General features: G+C 37.5%; 1 protein-coding gene and 1 non-coding gene across 10 annotated transcripts in view; one reads left to right on the forward strand and one right to left on the reverse strand.

The window, feature by feature from the left end:
- The window catches only part of PIAS2 (protein inhibitor of activated STAT 2), a 75,275-nt gene that overhangs the window by 17,712 nt on the left and 38,644 nt on the right, over positions 1 to 18,919 (reverse strand). For all 9 annotated transcript variants that reach the window (XM_054723755.1, XM_054723753.1, XM_054723756.1 and 6 more), the window contains 6 exons: positions 16,590 to 16,724; positions 14,122 to 14,227; positions 12,648 to 12,721; positions 8,390 to 8,550; positions 6,551 to 6,684; positions 4,984 to 5,155 (listed from right to left, as the gene is read on the reverse strand). In XM_054723755.1, coding sequence (XP_054579730.1) covers positions 4,984 to 5,155; positions 6,551 to 6,684; positions 8,390 to 8,550; positions 12,648 to 12,721; positions 14,122 to 14,227; positions 16,590 to 16,724 — 782 coding nt within the window. The remainder of the gene's footprint in view (positions 1 to 4,983; positions 5,156 to 6,550; positions 6,685 to 8,389; positions 8,551 to 12,647; positions 12,722 to 14,121; positions 14,228 to 16,589; positions 16,725 to 18,919) is intronic.
- On the forward strand, positions 12,043 to 12,161 carry LOC114230083 (small nucleolar RNA SNORA17). Its single transcript, XR_003615929.1, has one exon. It is a non-coding gene; the product is annotated as a small nucleolar RNA SNORA17 (small nucleolar RNA).

The raw sequence follows: 18,919 nt of genomic DNA on the forward strand, positions 1-18,919 counted from the left end.
TTACCATTGCAACAAAATAATTAAGATACCGAGAGAAACCAAAATGGCGGCATAGAAAAACACCTAAACTGCTGCCCCGCAGAACAATTTCAAAACTACAACTAAAAGACAAAACGAACATCATCCAGAACCACAGGAAGGCTGGGTGAGTGGAAATTCTACAACTAGAAGGAAAGAGAAAAGCAAACTGAGACTCAGTGGAGCTGCAGGAGGCAGAGGTACTGAGATACACGTGCGGAGAGGACTGGCAACTGAGTACGCGGCTGGCTTTCTCAAGCGGGAGGGAGACAAAAGCTTCCGACTGCACTGAACTCCAGTTCTGGGCGAGTCTCTGGGGACCCAGATTCATACGGGGAGAAACTGGACTGTCTGGCAGTAGGCGGAACTCGAGAGCGGCTTTCTCTCAGAGGTGCTTGCAGTGATTACCACGGGACACTGACACACAGGGGCCTATTAGGGCAGGGCTGACGGGAAACCAATGCTGTCTGCTCCACCCTGAGACTCCACCCCATCCAAGCTGAGCACAGAGGCTTTTGCAAGTCTTGTCTCATAAGGGTGTCTCCAGCACAGAAGTTCTCCCAGCGTAGACAGCTGATCCTCACAGCCAACTGGCCTAGAGGTCAATTCCTCCCAGTGATACCAACAACAATCAAAGCTTAACTACAACAAGACTGTGCACACAGCCCACAAAGGAGTGCACCAAGGGTGTACACCTCAGGTAACTGGGGAGGCTGAGCCACTGGGCCCTATAGGACACCTAGCACACAAAGCCACTCTATCAACTCAGGGAAGCAGCCAAAATGTGGAGACAAAGAAACAGGTCACAAATGAAAGAAATGGAGGAAAACAAATGCCTGGATATAGAGTTCAAAACCACGGTTATAAGGTTTTTCAAGAATTTTCTAGAAAAGGCCAATAAATTTAGCGAGACCATAGAAGATATGAAAAAGGACCAACTAGAAATTAAGCATACACTGACTAAAATAAAAAATATTATACAGAGATCTAACAGCAGACTAGAGGATCGCAAGAATCAAGTCAAAGATTTGAAATACAAAGAAGCAAAAAACACTCAATTGGAAAAGCAAAATGAAAAAAGAATCCAAAAATATGAAGATAGTGTAAGGAGCCTCTGGGACAACTTCAAGTGTACCAACATCAGAATTATGGGGGTGCCAGAAGAAGAGAGAGAGCATGATACTGAAAACCTATTTGAAGAAATAATGACCAAAAAATTACCCCACCTGGTGAAAGAAATAGACTTACAAGTCCAGGAAGCGTACAGAACCCCAAACAAAAGGAATCCAAAGAGGACCACACCAAGACACATCACAATTAAAATGCCAAGAGCAAAAGACAAAGAGAGAATATTAAAAGCAGCAAGAGAAAAACAGTTAGTTACCTACAAGGGAGCACCCTTACGACTGTCAGTTGATTTCTCAACAGAAACTATGCAGGCCAGACAGGAGTGGCAAGAAATATTCAAAGTGATGAATAGCAAGAACCTACAACCAAGATTACTCTGCCCAGCAAAGCTACCATTCAGAACTGAAGGGCAGATAAAGAGCTTCACAGATAAGAAAAAGCTAAAGGAGTTCATCACCACCAAACCAGTATTATATGAAATGCTGAAAGGTATTCTTTAATAAGAGGAAGAAGAAAAAGGTAAAGATAAAAATTATGAACAACAAATACATATCTATCAACAAGGGAATCTAAAATTCAAGTGAATAAAAAAATCTGATGAACAGAATAAACTGGTGAATATAATAGAATCAGGGGCATAGAAAGGAAGTGGACTGACAATTCTCAGGGGGAAAGGGGTGTGGGGGATGCGGGAAGAGACTGGACAAAAATCGTATACCTATGGATGAGGACAGTGGGGGGGGGGCAAGGTAAGGGCAGAGGGTAGGGGTGGGAACCGGGTGGAGGGGAGCTATGGGGGGAAAAAGAGGAACAATTGTAATAATCTGAACAATAAAGATTTAAATTTTAAAAAAATTAAGATACCAAGGAGGCAAAAGACCTGTACTCGGAAAACTACAGGACGTTGAAAAAAGAGATGGAAGATATAAACAAGTGGAAGAATATACCATGTTCATGGACTGGCAGAATCAACATCATTAAAATGTCCATCCTACCCAAGGCAATCTACAGATTCAATGCAATTCCTATTAAAATACCAACAGCATATTTCACAGAGCTAGAACAAATACTCCAAAAATTTATATGGAATCCAAAAAGACCCCAAATAGCTACAGCAATTTTGAGAAAGAAAAACAAAGTTGGAGGAATCACAATACCAGATTTCAAGTTTGATTACAAAGTCACCTTAATCAAAACAGCCTGGTACTGGCACAAGAACATGCATGTAGATCAATGGAACAGAACAGAGAACCCAGAAATCGACCTATTACGCTCAATTAATATTTGACAAAGGAGGCAAGAGCATACAATGGAGTCAAGAGAGTCTCTTCAATAAATGGCATTGAGAAAATTGGACAGATACATGCAAAAAAATGAAACTAGACCACCAACTTACACCAGACACAAGAATAATCTCAAAATGGATAAAAGACTTAAACGTAAGTCGTGAAACCATAAAAATCTTAGAAGAAACCATAGGCAGCAAAATCTCAGACAATATGTTTACAGACACATCTCCTAAGACAAAGGAAACTAAGGATAATATAAACAAATGGGACTACATCAAAATAAAAAGCTTCTGCACATCAAAAGAAACCCATCAACAAAATGAAAAGAGAGCCCACTGTATGGGAGAACATATTTGGCAATGATACATCTGATAAAGGATTAATATCCAAAATATATAAGGAACTCATACAACTTAACAAAGGGTAGACAAACAATCCAATTTAAAAATGGGCAAAGGACCTAAATAGACACTTGTCCAAAGAGGACATATAGATGGCCAAGAGATATATGAAAAATGTTCAAAGTCACTAATCATCTGAGAGATGCAAATCAAAACGACAATGAGGTACCATCTCACACCTGTCAGAATGGCTACCATCAACAAATAAACAAATTACAAGTGCTGGCAAGGATGTAGAGAAAAGGGAACACTAGTACACTGCTGGTGGGAATGCAGATTGCTGCAACCATTATGAAAACCAGTATGCAGTTTCCTCAAAAAATTAAATATGGACCTGCCATTTGACCCAGTGATCCCACTTCTAGGAATATATCCTAAGAAACCTGAAGCACCCATCAGAAAGAATGTATACACCCCTATGTCATAGCAACACAATTTACAATAGCTAAGATCTGGAAACAGCCCTAGTGCCCATCAATAGATGAGTGGATAAAAAAACTGTGATACATTTATACCATGGAATACCATGCAGAAGTAAAAAAAGAAGAATCTCTTACCCTTTGAGACAGCATGGAGAGACCTGGAGAGTATCATGCTAAGTGAAATAAGTCAGTCAGAGAAAGAGAAATATCACATGATCGCACTCATATGTGGAATCTAAGTAACAAAAAAACCTGATGAACAGAATGGACCCAGAGACATGGAAGCATGGAACAGAGTGCAGAATCTCAGAAGGAAAGTGGGGGGAGGGTTGCGTGGGTGGGAGGTAATCAACCAAAGACCTTGAATGCATAACCCATGGACACACACAACAGGGTGCTGAAGGCCTGGGGTGGGGACGGGCTGGAGGGAGTCAATGGAGGAAAAAGGAGGACATATGTAATATTTTCAACAATAAAGAATTCTTTAAAAAAAAAAAAAGGCTTTTGACATGTCACTGCCTCTTCATAGAGTTGGCAAATACACAGGCATATGTATGTAGATATTATCAATGTGTACACATATATTTTTTAAATTTTTAGTCTTATTCATAATATCATAGTACACAGGTAAATTGCTGGAATGTTGCAAGACAGTGAATATTAGTATTCTAGACTGTATACTGGATCATTGAATTTATCACATTTGGTCCAGATTTAAATATCTAAAAATGGGTTAACTTTAATTATTATCCTAAAGCCTGAAATTCATCATGTGCTCCCTCCTACTTTACAATCATAAATATATTAATATAATTTTGCAACCAATTCCTAATGATCCTTAATCCAGAGAAATACATTATTAACCTCTATTTTTTGTTTCCTATCTTTAGAATACCTCCATATTAATGACAAAACCACATTCAATTTCCAGGGAATAGGGTAGGAACATAATATTTAAAATTATCTTTTCATGTAGAAAAATATCAGAGGTTTTCTAAATGTCTTAAATTAAGGTGCCAGTTTCTTCTGATAGATACTACATGATTGCATTTAAGGATTATAGTAGGGTATGCAAGGAAGAGGTTAGAAGAATCACTATCAAAATGTTAACAGTGGTTATCTGTAGACAGAATGCTTTTTACTTTTGGTGCTCTGTAAAACTGTAAGTTTTACTAAAACAATGCCTCTTAAAAAAAATAACTGCTCACAAAATTTCTAGACTATAATGGAAAATAAGTTTTCCTGGTTTTTCATTTGTATTCCTTCTCATTTGCCAGACACTGAGGCTAAGTTCTCTCATTATCTTATTGAAATCTTAAAAAAAATCTTATGAGGTAGGCATTTTCTAACCCCATTGTAAAGAACAGAAACAGGAAGCTCAAGCAAGTTAAATTTTTCATCATACATCATGAATGAGTAAGCAATGGTATCAAACTTGGAATCCACACTTGTCAGATTCCAGATTCCATAGGCTTCCTTCTGTTGGTCTGTGATGCCAAATTTGCTACTTATATGAAATACTTACACATGAGAAGATTTCAACTTTTACTTCCCAAAGATGGGAATACTTTCTTCATTTAAATATTGAAAATACTTCAACTAAACAAAGGCAAATTAAAATAGCATTCTATGATTATGTAACTATCAAAGAGACATTCACAAACCTATCCCAGTAACAGTTAGTTCCAAGTGTAATAAACTGTAGTAAACTATAAATTAACAAACCCTTTGGTTGGGCTGCTTTGTGTTTCTGACATAAAGATGCACTTCCTTTTGGCAGGAGGGTCTTCCTCTTCATCAGAAGAGCTTTCTATTGTTAGGTCTATAACATCCACTTTCTTCTTGCTTGCCTCATTGGCTACAGTCACTGAACAAGGCTTACTGAGGACACTTGAACCTGCATGTAAGGAACAGAAAAAAAAAATTTAAGGTTGTGACACAAACTCTAGCCACAGGAGTCTTAACTGTGCAGCATGCCAGAAAGCTACATACTCTGTCCCATGGAAAGAGACCAACTCCCTAACTCCAGACATCTCTCTGTAAAATTACTAACTGGGAGAGACAGAGTGAGCTCTATGCCCTGAAAGAGAGCCAAAAGCCTCAAACATGCTCAGTTTTCTCCCTGGTACTACCAACGCATATGCACATATCCTGCTGCTCACGGTGTCTCAGCAAGTAAGCAGTCGTTTCATAGACAGACATCTGGAGTTAGGGGGCTGATCTCCGGCCATGAACAAGAATACGTGGTGTCACTGACTGTGTTTTCACAGACTTGTTGCAGTGTTCAATCAGAATCAGAATTTTCTATTCTAGCAAAGCAAGGGTGCTCATATCAAAGAATGCATAGGCTCTTCACCAGAACTTGACAAAAATTTTCACCATGAAAAACCCCCAAACTTCTCACTTGTTATTCAGACATTTAAAATTTTTCTTATAAACTGCCTGTCTACTTATCACCTAGGTTCTCCTTTCTGCCCATTATGATAGTCTCATACATTCACCATTTCATAGAAAGTATATTGTGCCCGGCAATCTGTTTAGCAGTAAATGAATGCTAGTTGATAATGAAAAAGCAGCAGCAAGTAATCAACTAAATCACTATTTTTTTCAAAGATGCGGGAAACTTTTCCTTCATCATTCACAGGTACCTCAACAGGTACTATAAAAACAATTCTGAAAAACTGTCCATAGGAATGTCATTTATAAATTTTCATTTTGTAACAAACACCATATATTAAAATAATTTTAGATTATTTTTTTTCATTTACTTTACATATGAAAAATAACTATAAAAAGACTGGTTAAAAGAATGGTATACTTTTAAACTTGGGCACATTTCTTAAAGAATAAAAATCAGTTGGGGGAAATTACCTATATAATATATGATCAAAAGATAAAGTTATCAAAAGATAAACTTATTTTCCATTATAGTCTAGCTGGTTGCTCAGTGGGTAGAGAGTTGGCCCTTGGACTGAAGGTCGCAGGTTCTATTCCAGTCAAGGGCACATACCTCAGTTGCAAGCTCGATCCCAGCCCTTACCAGGGTGAATGCGGAAGGCAACTGATTGATGTGGTCTCTCTCACATCAATGTTTCTGTCTCTCCCCCTCCCTTCAACCCTTTCATTCTCTCTAAAAATCAATGGGGAAAAAATATCCTCGGGTAAGGATTAACACACACACACAAAGTTAGCAAACAGAGCTTCAAATGAAGTTCTAGTGGCCAATGTTAACGATAAAGATAATGCTGCAAGAGTCTCACTGCTTTGCTCTCTGCTGCCATTCTACACATACTTTCTATTTTTGTGCATGGTTGGCTGGATACTTTCATAGCTTCTTTCTTCGGTCTCATTGGACACCAAGAGCCATCTTCTTGGAATTTGATCTCATCCACATCAGAACAGTCACTGAGAATTTCCATAAAAAGGCTATAAACCAATTAAGTAGAAAAATGGAATCAGTGCCCTTGTTCAAAAGTGAAATTATAACAAAGAAGTACTTATTACATTGGAGACAAAAGTAATACTGACTTCAGTTTGTTTGTTTTGGTAGTTCAATACTTTAAACTTTAGGACAACTATTATACCCCCTTCCTTCTATGTTTTAGATCTTTAAAGGGCATAAAAGAGTTAAATGACTTACTGAGTCATCTAAAAAATAGTGGCTAAACAGAAATTGATTGCAGTAAAGAACAACCTTCACAACATATAAAACATACATAAGCAAACAGAAATGTTATTATACAAAATCTAACTTATAAGCTTATATTATCAAGGAAAATGAATCATAGAGGTGGGGGGAAGAAGAAGAAAGCCTATCTAGTAAAAGAGTAATATGCAAACTGACCATCACTCCAACACACAAGATGGCCAGCAGGGGAGGGCAGTTGTAGGCAATCAGGCCAGCAGAGGAGGGCAGTTGGGAGTGACCAGGCCTGCAAGGGAGGGCAGTTGGGAAGAACCAGGCCTGCAGGGGAGGAAGTTAGGGGTGACCGGGCCGGCAGAGGAGGGCAGTTGGGGGGACCAGGCCTGCAGGGGAGGGCAATTGAGGGGGACCAGGCTTGCAAGGAAGGGCAGTTGGGGGGGACCAGGCCTGCAGGGGAGGGCAGTTGAGGGGGACCAGGCTGCAGGGGAGGGCAGTTGGGGAAAACCAGGTCAGCAGGGGAGAGCAGTTAGGGGCGACCGGGCAGGCAGGGGAGGGCAGTTAGGGGTGACCAGGCCGGCAGGCGCAGGCAGTTAGGGGCAATCGGGCCGGCAGAGGAGCAGTTAGGCATCGATCAGGCTGGCAGGGGAGTGGTTAGGGGGTGATCAGGCTGGCAGGCAGGTGAGCGGTTAGGAGCCAGCAGTCGATTGGAGAGGGTGTGGGCTGAGGGACACACACACATCCCGTGCACAAATTTTGTGCATTGGGCCTCTGGTAGCAATATAAGTCTCAATAAATTTTTTTAAATAACTAAGCATACAAATTATGTCCTATGACCAAAATAAAGTTAAATTTGAAATCATCATCAGAAAAATATCTGGAAAATCCTCATATATTTGAAAATTAACAAACAACCCATGAGAAAAAAAAAAACATAAAAACAAATTAACAAGTATTTTAAACTTTATGAAAGTAAAAATGTAACAAAATTTGTGAAATGTTGCTAAAGCAGTACTTAGAGGAAAATTTATAGCACTAATCTGTCTATATTAGGAGAATGCAAATCAACAAGCTCAGCTTCTATCTAAACAAAACTATAAAAAAAGAACAATTAAAGTGAAAGTAAACAAATGGGTAAAAACAAACAAACAAAAAAACACAAATGAAATAGAGAAAAATCAATGAAACAAAAATGCTGGTACTTTAAGGTCAATAAAATCAACGAACTTCCAGTCAGACATAAGCTCACTTAGAAACTGGGCTTTCCCCTCTTTAGGACAGGCTACAAAATATGATATTGGGAAGCAAAAAGAAAAGGAAACTACTCTACCTCTTGCCTCCAACAGAAATCATAAAGATAAAAGAGCCGTTAACCACGGTTTTAAAAAAAGATTGAGTATAATAAAGCAGAAAACACACAAACATCTTGACCTTATGCTAGAAGAGAATTTCTATGAGGCTGTACTGAATGGAGACAAAGCTAATAGTTACCCATCTAAAATTAGACTTTCATAGGCAGCTTTTTTGTCACACACAGGACAAATCCAGGTGGGCTTCTTCTCATTCATTTGCAGATAAAGGGCAGCATCAAAACACTGTAGATGTGTACAAGTCACTGCTCGGCATGGGATTGTCAGCCTCATTTTCCCTAACTACAGGCAGGATAGAAAACATGAGAAACCACTTCAGGAAGGAGAACAAAACCTCAATGGGAATAGTCAGTCATAAAAGTCTGAAAGAAGTCATACAAGAAGTTCAAAATGAAAAAGAAATTCAAAACAGAATTTACTTCCATCAAGGCTGCTGCCCATTTTATTAGTATTCATTGCTAGCCCTATAATTTAAAAAAATGTTTTCACTTTTTGAAAATAGGTAACGTAAATTCACAGGTAGAACAACATCCATATACAATGAAAACATGTCTCTTTGTCACTGGTTCTTCTATTTAGAGAGAACCACTGTTAACAAACTCTTGCATGTCCTTTCATAGATGGTCTATGTGTGTTTTAAAAAACATTTTCCAAAAAATAAAAATAAAAAACATTTTCACCTGAATGGTGGCATGTGATACACAAAATTTTGAACCTTCTGTTACATAATATAAATTAGTGACTTTTTCACATATATCAGTACAAAAAAAGCTATCACAATATGAAGCTATCATATTTGATATGAAGTATATCATATGAAGGATTAAAACTTTTGCCTGAAGGTCTGTACAAAGCTTATGAATAGGAGGTCCTGGGTCCAAACACATGCCCGCTAGGACCTCTGCCACCACCTCCCCTAATGGCACTACAGACTTCTCTCTGGGTTTGACAACCAAAGATTCTCAATTCCTAAGCAATTCCAATTTCATGTAATTCTATCCCTTTTTCAATAAAGATGTTAGTTTAAGTTAATGATAATTTTTTTAAAAATAAAGCTTCAAGATAAAAATATCTGCAAATACCACTATCCAGGGTGGTAGAAAGGGGGACTTATAATCAACCAAAGACCTTGAATGCATAACCCATGGACACAAACAATAGGGTGCTGAAGGCCTGGCGTGGAGATGGTGGTGGTGGGGGGGGAGTGTGGACAGAGAGAGGAGGGTTAGAGGGAGTCAATGGGGGAAAAGGGGACATATGTAATATTTTCAACAATAAATAATTATTTTTTAACAAAAGCTTTTGGCATTTGTTACTGCCTCCTCATAGACTTATAATCAGAACATTTATTATTTTGGCCCAATGTAGCAATATGGTATATTCTGAAATGATGCCAGAAGACCAAAATTGTTATCCTTATTCTACTAGTAATTATTGTGTGATTTGGGTTAGCCAATCTTTCAATCTGAGTTTCCTCATCTGCAAAATGGGAACAACCCCCATACAGATTTGCTAAGGGAGTTAAATAAGGGGCACATAATAGGAACTCAACAAATTATTCTCTTCTCTCTCTCTCTCTCTGAAACAATTCTCTCTCCATTTAAAATTGTAGACAGTGAGGCGAAAGTAGGTTTACAGCTCTAGCTGATTTGGCTTAGTGGATAGAGCATCAGCCTGTGGACTAAAGGATCCCGGGTTTGATTCCGGTCAAGGATACATGCCTGGGTTGCAGGCTCAATCCCCAGGGGAGGCATGCAAGAGGCAGCAATCAATGATTCTCTCTCATCATTGATGTTTCTATCTCTCCCTTCCTCTCTGAAATCAATGAAAATATATATTTTTTAAAAAAGTAAAAAGAAAGGTTTATAGTTGTTTGTATGGAAATTAATACAATAATTAATTAATAATATAAGAATAAGCTCTATGTTTCGGTTACTCACAACTGTAAACCTACTTTTTCCCCACACTGTACATTTCTCACAATGGTGACTGGTTACCAAATGCCACCTAAACTGCATTATAAATTCCTGATTCCATATAAAGTCCCTCTCATATGGAATGGGTCCCCTCCAACAGTACTGATTTTAAAGAAGCCTTCATCCACTATTCCTGACCATTCCCAGCTCTCCTCTGGTACTCCAATAGCACAATTACATTGAGTGGCCAGATTATTATGATCTCTGAATGCATATAATCTGGCCACTCAGTGTATATCCTATATAATAAAAAGCTAATATGCAAATTGTCCCCTTGACCAGGAGTTCTACCAGCAGGCAGGCCGGCCAACCGCCCATGTCCCCTCCCCCTGGCCAGGCTGGCAGGACCCCACCCATGGATGAATTCATGCACGGGGCCTCTAATACACACACACACACACACACACACACACACACACTGAGAGGCCAGATTATGCGTTCCGAGATCATAATAATCTGGCCACTCAGTGTATATATGGTAAGTCTTTTGCTTTTTCATGTAAGTTGGCTTTCTCTCTCAAACTAGACTATTAACTTTCTGAAAACTTTTTATCAAATCTTCAGTATTATCTTCCACAATTAGCTCAGTACCAAACTCACAGGAGGAGTATCTACGTTGCTGACCGATTATCCCCTATAGTCTCTATGTTAGGAAATCTATATACCGTATTTTCTGGTGTATAAGACGACTGGGCGTAGAAGACGACCCCCAACTTTTCCAGTTAAAATATAGAGTTTGGGATATGCTCGCCATATAAGACTACCCCTCTTCCAACGCACACCAAATAAAAATTTAAAAAACATCAGATTTGATTTCAATATGGTAATTTTAATTCAAATGCTTATGACATGCAGGTACTTAGCAGGAAAACTGTCACTTATAAACATAAGGCTGTTTGTCATCAAACATGTAAACATAAAACAGTGTAAGTGGATTAAACTTTTCCTAATTCACTCTAAAGCTGAAAGGAAGGATAAGACAATAAACCCATGGGAGCTGCCACGCTGTTTGTTTTCTAAGCTGTCAACTAAACTAGAACTGATGATGATAGGAGGAAGATAACAAACAATAGAGAGAGAGCAAGTGCTGGGCAAGTCCCTGGCAAGTTAGCAACGCCGCTTCACTGCAGTCCTCAGGAGCGAGATCTGAGAGGCAGAGAAGGAGGTACGGTAATAGGATACAAGGGCGGGCCAGACAGGTGAAAGAGGCGTGTTTTTCTGGGCACGGCTCTATCTCTTTTTCCCATACCCCAGGCATCCCGGACGCCTGCAGCTTGTTCTGCCCTTCACTTTCACCTTCCCAGTGAAGTGCCCCCTCACCTTGTCATCGGGACCACGTTAAGTCACTTCTTTCCACGAATCCTGGTGAGTGGATTTTCTTCTACCGTACTTATACAGCGCCGCCCTTGCTGCTTTCATACGGTCGCCGCATATGGTGGGGGGGGGAGCTCAAAAATGGCCGCAGTCGCATCCCCGCCATATGCGGCAAGCACCCGGCCGCACTCCATTCATTTCAATAGAGCTGGACAGAGACCGTATGCGGCACAAAAAGGAGCTGACCAGAGACACTTGCAGTCTCTGTCCGGCTCCATTGAAATGAATGGAGTGCGGCCGTTTTTTGAGCTCCCCCCACCGTATGCGGCAACTGCAATTCTCCAGTCCAGCTCGGAAGTTTCAGCACCCACCCTATAAGACGACACCCGGCGTATAAGACGACCCCCGACTTTTGAGAAGATTTTCCTGGGTTAAAAAGTCGTCTTATACGCCGGAAAATATGGTATATAAAAGTCCAATACGCAGTGTCCCCTCAGGAGTTGGACTGCTTGCTATGATGTGTGCTGACCTCTAGGGGGAGGCATGGAAAAAGGAAGGCCCCGATCAGCCCAGATCACTGGCCAGGCCTAAGGACCCTACCTGTGCACAAATTTCGTGCACCGGGCCTCTAGCATAAAATAAAAATTATTGTGCAATTTAGAAGTACATTACAAATGAATTAAGACACCTTATACATTCTAAGTCATTGAAGTAGAACCATCCATTAGCATTTATTAGGTCCTGGTGATTTTATTACCATTTATAGTTTGATAAAAGGAGCAACTCTCTCTGTAGGTTTATTATTAGCTGTGGATTATCTATAGCATTAACTGTATTATTCTGAATCTAAAGGATCTCTTCTCCTACAATCAAATATCCTTTTAGGTCTCTTCTTGCTTAGTCGCTGCCTGAAGAATGTTTGCACTCTTTGAAATTACAATGCTTCATCATGAAGATTCCCGAATGGGAAAATGACAGAAGTTTAGAATTCTACCATAATATATCATTCATTCCCACACTTACTTTCAAAGGAAAATTAGTGATTTATAAAAAGTAAAACACCCCAGAATGTTTTGTTGCTTTACTTACAGGGCACATCAAGGATACCCGAAGGCTAGTTGTAGCAATTTCACTATCAGGATCTGCAGTAAGTTTTTCTTTAACTTCAAAAAGAAGAAAAAGAATTTAAAATGTTTATATTAATTGTGGCATATGAACAGAATTATAGAAATATATATAATATTAATTAAAGTTTCCCCAAACACTCTGAATAAGTCAAGAAACTACAAAAACAAAACAAACAAAATGTTAAGTATTAATGTATTAAAAACAGAATTATACTTTCAGCATTAGGTTAAAGAATTGCAAACTTGTAAACTCTGTATCAGATGTTTAACTACATTTTTAAAAGTAAAATTGTAGGTAAGAAGAATTTCAGAACAGAAAGCTGTTTAAGATTTAAGAACAAAACAATTAGAAAGGAACTTAGAAAGCAGCAGTACTCTGAGTTTCAATGCTGTTCTAACACACATTCATGACTTTTCATTAGAGAGTCTTGGTTGTTTCCAATAATTACTAAATTTACAAACAGAAAAGTCAAATATTTTTATACTTCCTTTGACAACTGAAAACGACAAGGGATGTGGTAATGTGTCTGAGATTTCATTCGCCAGGTAAAGTATACAAGTTACTGCACATACAAGCTAATAAATATATGCACTCCCTTCAGATGCCTAATTCTCAACGCCATTATAGGGAGGGAGAATGGGACTGGAACTAAAGACAGTGGAAATTGGAGCAATACAAGAAAAATTAGAAAAGAGCTTCCTTGGCTTCTAGGTCTAGGCAAGAAGATCAATATTGTCCTGAGGAAATAAGAAATGGTTCAAGATATAAGAAACAAAATACCATTTCAAAATTTCAAAAGCCCTACTTAGCTCCCTTTTCAATCTATAGATTCTTTTCTCCTTTCAGGTTCATTCAGCGGCAAGGGAAAATATTTTCTTTCCCCAAAAAATGTCTTGTTTCAATTAAATTTACTGAACTGAATTATTTCCAGTTTGGGTTAGATTTTTTTCTCTACCTATTATTCTACCTATTATTATATCAAAGCAAAGTACAAAATAAAACATCTCAGAAGGCAAATATTGTTGCTGGTGGATATCAACCGTTCTTCAGCAAAAAGAGCTTTTGATTATTTATAATTTTTTTAAATGTACATTCTATTAAACACTGGGGTTTTTGAAAACTTGCATTCCTATTCTCAATTTAATGTATACAACCAAACTACCATGAACTTAATGTTTATTTAAATAAGTTTTCATGAGAAGACCCAAAATCATACTAGTAGGGGTTTAAAATTGATCTTCTTGGGAATAGTTTCTAAGAGAAGGGTTTTTTTAATTTATAGGGCAGTGTTTTGGGAGTATTTTTAATTCAATATTCATTTTAGATTTCTAATAATTGTTCCTAAGTTATTCCTACATTGATGTATATGTGAGGCTTTTTTTTTTTTTTTTCCATTAAAGCATCTCATATGCTCAACCTTACAAACATTACTTACTTAGTGCTCTGGAATGATCAGGGTTTCTAATACCTTTCATTTTTAATCTCTGTAATAACATGGCTGATGTGAGCTGCCGTACAAGATATACAGACATGGAGTAATTCTACAAAGAAAGATAATCTGTATTAAAGACAAGAGATAATAGTCTCTTTATTTACATAAAATACTTGTCTAAGAATCTCTGGTTTCTAAAAATGACATTCAAAATAACTTCTACAGGAAGGTCAACAAAATCAGCTAAGGAAACAAAATCAGCTCTTTCAGGGAAGATAAAAGCCCAATCATATTAAAGGTATTTCTCAATCACTTATCACTTTAAAACATACATGGAGAAGATTACATACCTCAGATCAGTGGCTTTCAAACTATGTTTCTAACCTAGCAAAACTGGTACCTCAGGGACCATATTGATATGAATAATAATGTACTCTCCCCTGCCGACTTCTAAGTAGAATTTTTGTTTTTATGTATGGGCTATCATAATATTGTCATTGAAAAATGGGTTCCACTGCAGAAAGTTCAAACACCAGTGGTCTGAATTAACATTTCAAATCCAGAATTCCACTTACTTCATGGCCTTGAGCAGAAGAGACCACTTGCTGCATGGCCTTGAGCAATCATTTAAATGAACCCCAAATCAGCTTTCTTCTGAGAAAAACTCTAACAAATTAACTCCTGTTCTGAAATGGGCATTTCACTAGGAAAGGGGCAGCTACTGGAATATGTAAGATACATGAAGACATAATAAAATAGACAAGGCCAGAATAACATCAATCCATATCTCTTAAATCTGGTACAAAGGAACCTTCATTAACTATTTAGAGAGCTATAAAGGGATGAAATATAATTTTACCAAAATGCTAAAAATCTCTTACCTTTGCACTACATATATGAACCCAATCAATTCTATAATAAGAAAATACTTTGAGTAGTTGCCAAACCAATTACTTAAAATATTACTTTTAATGTCCTGAAACAGTCCTTTTAAATATCTGAATACCCAAGATAGTGTGCAAATTCTAAGTTAATTAATATAATTACAAAGAAAGAATATTATTCTCGTTGTGTGGCAAAAAGAAAAATATTAATTTTTTAATTTAAAAAAAATGCCTACAACCATTTATTCAAAAACCTGAAAGTTGATAATCATTTCCCAAAAAAAAATATTATTCTGTTCAAATTCCACTCAGTAGGCTTTAAAGTACTAATACTTGCTCATTTGATAATGTCCCTTACATTTGTATACAACACTCATTCTCAAGATTTTACCTATTCTTTACAGTAAGTAGGCCTCAGGGAATTAGGCAACTTTGCCAAAATCAAACAATGGCCAACTTAGAACTAAGCCAAGATTTTCTGAATCCTTATACAATGCTTTATCACTGCACATTCAGTTCATGCAAATGAAAAATACTAGAAATTAGTACCCTATGATAATACTGATAAGTTATAGTAAAAATTCAGAAATGGGAGCTCAACAGAACAATCATTAGAGAGAGAGTAATATAGTCTAAAATTAATACAAAAATGCCCTTCTTTATGTCCATCTCTGCAATTACCTTGGTAATAAAACCAAAAAATTCTTCCTACAAACATGTCACTCAATTTCTCTATCCACAAAATACAAAATAGTATACTTTTTCCCTATCAAATAGCAACATTCAAGTTTATGTTCAACTAGTGATCCCCAGTGGGGGGCATGTAGGAGGCAGCTGATCCATGATGTTTCTCTATCATTGATGTTTCTATCTCTCTATCCCTCTCTCTTCCTCTCTTTTAAAAAAAAAAAAAATCAATAAAAACATTTTTTAAAGTCTATGTTCAGAAATTAACTGAAATTTGCCTTTCTATTATTTCAGTTATATGAACAAATAGTTCTAAAATGAAAATGCCTGTTGTATTAACCAGTAATTCATAACTGATATAATGCATTTTAAGACTAAGAATCAACAGAGAGCCAGATAATCAACCTAAAGGAATAGAGGAAATAATACAATTCTAAGTAAATGTGTTCATGAGATACCCACATATTATCTGAAGTATCAGCTGTTTCTGTTAAGGCTGGAACAGATTATTTCTCATTACAACATGAATACATTTAACTATTTTCCCCAAAGCTAGATAAAGCTTCTTTGTTACTCTTCATAAATACAAAACATCACCCAAAGTTTCCAATTTCTTAACATGTTATTTAAACACTATTGTGATTAAACCATTACCTTAATAAATATTATAATTATATTTATTTCCTTTTGAGGAAAATAAAGAGATGAGACTCAGGAAATCTTAAAATTTTTAACTTTAAGAATCTCCATACCTCCATCCCTGAATTGGAAATTACTGCTTTTTAGAGATTAAAATCAGAAAACGGAACAAATTGAAGCTAGTAGCCTAAGGAAAAAAAACAACAAAATATATCAACTAGTGGGATTACTTTCATGTTGTTCAGAGGAGAGAATTTTTACCTTCCCAATTTCTGATGCCCAAGAAATGGAAATCTGGTTTGGCACAGCTGAAGACAGCCTAACTAAAGATGTAATATTCAAAGGGCGTCCAGGGCGCTTCTGTTCAATCCCATTTTTAGGTGGTGGTGCGTAGCCCTATAAACATAAGAAGGAAAGAAAATTATCTGTAGGCATTAAACATTTTCTCCAAGATAGATACAGAATCTTGTGTAATTTCAGTTACACTAATTTTTTTTATTTTATACCAGAAATCATATAGTCCTCACCCTAAGGTCACCAATCCAAAAGAGAAAAATGACATTTTTTAAAGTTATAAAATATTTCACAAGTTCAGAAAATATGCCCCTCCAAAACCAAAATCCCTGTTCCACCATTAAAATTTAAAATGCTGACATCTTGTCACATTGGTTAAGAATCTTTTTTCTCTTTACAAACAATAAAATTGCACCCTTTGTATTGCTTCATCTTAGAAGCTCCCATTCAAAATGCATTCAAATACTGGGAGTGGGAAAGAGGGAAAATAAGCTTTGGGAATTAAAAAGAATAAAGTAATCAATCTCAAAAAATTATGAAAATCTTGTGAGTGATAATTGGTATTAAATTAACTTGATGGCTATAGTAATACTGCTATTTATGCTTTATTCCACTCTTCTAGCCATTAAGTATTTGCTTTAAATAGCAAATGTACTCATTTTTTATTTATGGTATATCCAATTTTCAATCACCACAGAACTTTCCAGTTTGATTTTCAAAACCAAATAGAATTTTAAAAATTCTAAGCTGCAAAAATATCTATGTATTCAAAAATAGATATAATATTTTACTAAATAAGATGCCATTGATGTAATTTAACTATGCACCAATGAGAAGAAAAAACACTAAGTTAATGATACAAACAAGTGTATCATTACTTATTTCTGCATATATAGCAAGGGGATATAAGCAAATGAATTGGCTAACATATTCCTTTTGGATAAGAATCTCCTGAATTACTTTTCACTTAGTCATCAGTAGATAAGTTTTCCACATAATATTCTCCTATATGCCACCATGAGCTCTGGAGATAAAGGTATTCTATATACTTATTGTATCCTATATAATAAAGAGGTAATATGCAAATGTTCGTTACACTGTGACGGTAACGACCAATCAGCAGGAGGGCGGGACAGTGAGCTACGAGTGGCAGAGAGCTACAGGAGGGCGGGGCAGCGAGCTACAATGCAGCGCAGAGCTACGAACAGTGGTGGGCAGGGTGGCCAGCTGAGGCAAGTGGCAGCGAGCTATGCCACTAGTTTCAATATAAAACTATACTCTACCTCCACTCACATCTCTTAGATTTCCTTGCAAGTGACTGAAACCCTTACATTAACTGCCCGTGTTACTGCTGATACACTCTGGATCTTAAGAGAATACTAGAGGCCCAGTGCATGACATTGGTGCACTGAAGGGGTTCCCTCAGCTCAGCCTGTGCCCTCTCGCAGACCGGGAGCCCTCGGCGGACATCCTCCAAGGAGTCCTTAGCACTGCCGAGGCGGCAAGAGAGGCTCCCACCACCGCCGCTGCACTCGCCAGCTGTGAGACCAGCTTCTGGCTGAGCGATGCTTCCCCTGTGGGAGCGCACTGACCACCAGGAGGCAGCTCCTGTGTTGAGCATCTGCCCCCTGTCAGTCAGTGTGCGTCATAGCGACCAGTCGCTCCACTGTTTGGCCAATTTGCATATTAGACTTTTATTATATAGGATATCAATAAGTGGTATTCACACAATACCCTGGATTTATGAACCTTCCTCAAAATGTACTTAAATCACTGTTGACTGAAAAACCCAGGGAGTGCAGCTGACCAGTCATACCATGGAAATAACATCAAGGTTGTACAAGTACAGGCAATGAGAATATATTACAGCTGCCACCTGGTCATTAGCAACTGTAAGACAACTCTAGAGTTTAGGAATGTTAAAATATATGCATCTTAGAAAAAAAAATGAAATACTCTATTGATGGTATTACATGGCAGAGCTAAGGAATACATTCTATCACAAGTAGGGAACATCCTTCACTGCTTCATAGGAGGTAGGATAGTAATTAGTAAGTGGGAATCACATGATTACTTGTAATCTACAACTTGCGATAAGACTTTGAATATCATTAAAAACAGAATATCATATACAACAGTGTGCAGGGAAGTATTAGGCAAAGAAAATAACTTCCATTATACTATGAAAAAGGGAAATGTATCTCTATGTACTAATATGTGGAAGAGGGTTATGCTCCTCTAAGGTTGTTCAAGTAAAATAAATCAACAAAACACTCATTTAAAAACTCTAGGAAATG

The sequence above is a fragment of the Eptesicus fuscus genome, chromosome 12, assembly GCF_027574615.1.
Source record: "Eptesicus fuscus isolate TK198812 chromosome 12, DD_ASM_mEF_20220401, whole genome shotgun sequence".
NCBI lineage: Eukaryota > Metazoa > Chordata > Mammalia > Chiroptera > Vespertilionidae > Eptesicus > Eptesicus fuscus.